Source organism: Cebus imitator, unplaced genomic scaffold (assembly GCF_001604975.1).
Source record: "Cebus imitator isolate Cc_AM_T3 unplaced genomic scaffold, Cebus_imitator-1.0 Scaffold103, whole genome shotgun sequence".
Taxonomy (NCBI): domain Eukaryota; kingdom Metazoa; phylum Chordata; class Mammalia; order Primates; family Cebidae; genus Cebus; species Cebus imitator.
Window position 1 is genome coordinate 800,509 of NW_016107418.1, and position 3,477 is coordinate 803,985.

A 3,477-nucleotide genomic window follows, 5' to 3' on the forward strand; every position below is an offset into this window, starting at 1 on the left:
TGCCTCAGATGACGACATCAACGATCCACAGCCAAGCACCAGCGGCCAATAAAATGTTTCGTACATGTTTATATATTTTGATATGTTTTGCAATTGGGAAAATGTTTCCTATGGCATTTTTTACACCTGTATTTTGTATTTTTGTATGCACCTGCATTTTGTAATTTTGTATGTTTTGCAAATATTAAACCAGTTGTACTGGTAATGCAGTGTTTTACTTAAACCTGACAAATGTAAAAACAAGAATCAAAATGGCGTAGACATGATACAAATGGCATAAAATGAACAAAGACAATTATGATACATAACAATAATGAAAGAAAATTATGATAAAATATGATTTAAAGATTTTTATAACATCATTTCACAGTACTGTACATATAGCCTACTCAACTTACAACCAATCGTGTTACGACCGGTCTGTCGGAACCAATCGTGGTCGTAAGTCGAGCACTAGCTGTAAATGCTTCTTGAGTGAACTAGTTTTCTGTTCTGTGACAAATTACAAATTCTAACCTGTTGGTTCTAATAGCAAACAGCATACAAGTCATCTCCAAAAACCTAGGTTGGCATACCCTGCTACCCAGTTGCCTAGAGGAATTTGGTATAATGCTAGTAGGAAATGGTGACATTTCATTACGATTATAGAAGAAAGTGTTATGAATTCAGATCTTGGAAAGAATGGACACTAATATGTCCAATGAATACAATTTTCACAGTATGTCCAGGTGTGGATGTCTGTATTCGAAATGTCTGCCACTTTTGCTGAGCGTGGTAGTGTGTCTGCAGTCCCAGCTACTTGGGAGGCTGAGGCAGAAGGATTGCTTGAGCTCAAGAGTTTCAGGGTGTAGTGTACAATGATTGTGCCTGTGAATTGCCATTGTACTCCAGCCTGGGCAACATAGTGAGACCCCGCTGCTAAAAAAGGAAAAGAAACGGAGAGAAAAGAAAAGAGAAGGGAAGAAAAGAAATGACTGCCACTTTTGACAAGTTTTTAAATTTTCAACTAATTTTCTTCTTAAAATATTGAGGTTTTAGTGAACACTTGCTTTTAGAGTGAAGTCCTTCAATTCCATTAACACATAAATTTCATTAATGTCATGAAATCCTACTTATACAGGTCTGAATTCTTTCTAAATACAACAGACTACACTGGATCTGTCCAAAAGTCAAATGTGTTGAATTGAACTGAGTCTCAAACTTACTTTATTGGTGAAAATCTTCTAAATTATTATGCTTAAGGTTTTACTACTGCAACTTTCTAGTTACCCTATAATTTTACTTTTTTTTTTTTTTTTTCTGAGATGGAGTTTTGCTCTTGTTCCCCAGGCCGGAGTGCAATGGCGCAGTCTCGGCTTACTGCAACCTCCGCCTCCTGGGGTCAAGTCCTTCTTCTGCCTCAGCCTCCGGAGTAGCTGGTATTACAGGCGTGAGCCACCGTGCCTGGCCCCTAATTTTACTTTCTTTAAATGGCATGAGATTACATTAAATAGTAACAAGGGGCAGACATCATCAAAAGAAACAGTGAAGACCACTCATACTTTGTCAGACCCGACGCGATGGGTTGGAAAATACATAAACCCAGGGAGGATGATTTCCTTACCCTCAGATAGATCAGTTCCTCCCCGTAGGTAGCAGATAACATCTTCAAAGGTAAAACTGAGAAACCCAACAACTACTTGATTGATGAGTAGGCAGCCTGCTAGTACGGGACTCCGTCATTCATTTACAAACGCTGGGCATTGTGCTCTGGCCCTGGAGCTGCAGAGGTAAACCAAGCGGACCCGCCGCCTCCCTCACGAAGGTTCTAGGAGCTTACATTTTCACGGAGAAGACAAAACAATGAGCGAGCACACACATACCTAAGACAGATCATTTCGGGTGCTGCGCAGGCCCACAAGGGTAACAAAACACGGTGATGTGTCAGGGGTGGGTTCCAGAGTCTGGAAAGGGAGGAAGTTCGCTCTCTTTCAAACTGCATTCGTCATTCTGCCTGGCGACTCTATTTGGGTTGGCTCAGAGGAGGACTGGTGGCTGATTATCGTTTAATGACCCACCGCGGCCGCCCAGGCCCACAGTTCTTCAAGACCTTGCAGGTCAGCGCTTTCCAACTTCCCAGGACTCTCCCTGCTCCAGAGCGAGCCTGAGCCGGCTCCCAGTTTTCCTGGTAATCTCCTCGTCACCGCCCTGCTGCAGCATTTTACTCACGCCCTCCAGGGAGCGGGCCTCAGCGTCCAGCTCTCAGGATGTGGATTGCTGCAAATAGCACCGACAGCTGCAGCTGGAGGTAGCCGCCCGGGAAGCCAGCCAGCTGGTGCCACCGCAGGGGCCAGGGCCGGCCGCGGGCCACCGCACGCCCTTGTGAGCAGCTCAGCGGAACCCCCGACGAGGCGGTCGGACTCGCCAGTGCAAATTACGGCTTTTATTTCCGTGTGGGTGCACACGTGGGGAGGCAGGGCGGGTGGGGAAGGACAGGGTGCGCCCTTCAGTGTTTGCCACTTTTCTTCACAACTGCCCGGGAAGTAGGTCGGCACCAATGATCGCCTCATTTGCACAAACAGGGACACTGAGGTGAAGGAGGGACTGCACCGCCTGTACAGAGCGGACACATGGGGAAGCAGGAATCCCTCCAGCCCCTGCGCTCCTGGAGCCTGGCCTTTTCTTTCTGGTTGCTCAGTCCTTTCTCGGTATCTCCTGACCGTTTTTCCCTCCTGTGTTCTCTGCTACGTACACAAGACTCACCTCCTCTAACCACGCTCCTCAATGCGAAAATAGGAGGATTACTTACAAAGTCCCACTGGAAATTTGTCTTTAAAGAAGGAAGCCTAGGCCGGGCACGGTGGCTCACGCCTGTAATCCCAGCACTTTGGGAGGCTGACGTGGGCAGATCACCTGAGGTCAGGAGTTTGAGACCAGCCTGGCCAGCATCTCTACTAAAAATAAAAAATTAGCTGGGTGTGGTGGTGCACGCTCCTAATCCCAGTTACTTGGGAGGCTAAGGCAGGAGAATCACTTGAACTGATGGGGTGGAGGTTGCAGTGAGCTGTTATCATGGCACTGCACTCCAGCCTGGGTGGCAGAGTAAGACTCTGTCTCAAAAAAAGGAAATCTAGCCCAAAAGGTATTTAAAACACATCTCCTTGCTCTGTCACACACAAGGGGAACAGGGATGGGGGCCCTGGCCTGTGTGTAACCCCAGGCACACCTTCCCCAGAGGGAAGTGGAAAGGTGACAGGAGGGAAGCTGAGGAGGATGTCTTGTTCTTCCTGAGGGTGTCCGGCATTTGCTGAGTGGGTGCACCCTTGCATGGGCGTGAGTTCTGCAGGGCTCAGGTGGCTCTCCAGCACACGGACAGGGCTGATGCTTGGCCCTTTGGGGCCTACTCTTCCACAAGGACATGGATTCGCTTCCTCGGGGTTCAGCCTGGCATGGAAAGGAGTTCTGGGCCCTCTCAAAGCTGGGGAAACTGGAAGCCTG

The 3,477-nt window shown here is 47.7% G+C and overlaps 1 protein-coding gene across 1 annotated transcript in view; it reads left to right on the forward strand.

The window, feature by feature from the left end:
- Positions 1-2,526, forward strand: part of HMGB1 (high mobility group box 1) — a 22,596-nt gene extending 20,070 nt beyond the window's left edge. Inside the window, exons 6-7 of the mRNA XM_017537463.1 lie at positions 371-441; positions 2,120-2,526. Coding sequence (XP_017392952.1) covers positions 371-441; positions 2,120-2,526 — 478 coding nt within the window. The remainder of the gene's footprint in view (positions 1-370; positions 442-2,119) is intronic.
- The last annotated feature ends 951 nt before the right edge of the window (positions 2,527-3,477 follow it).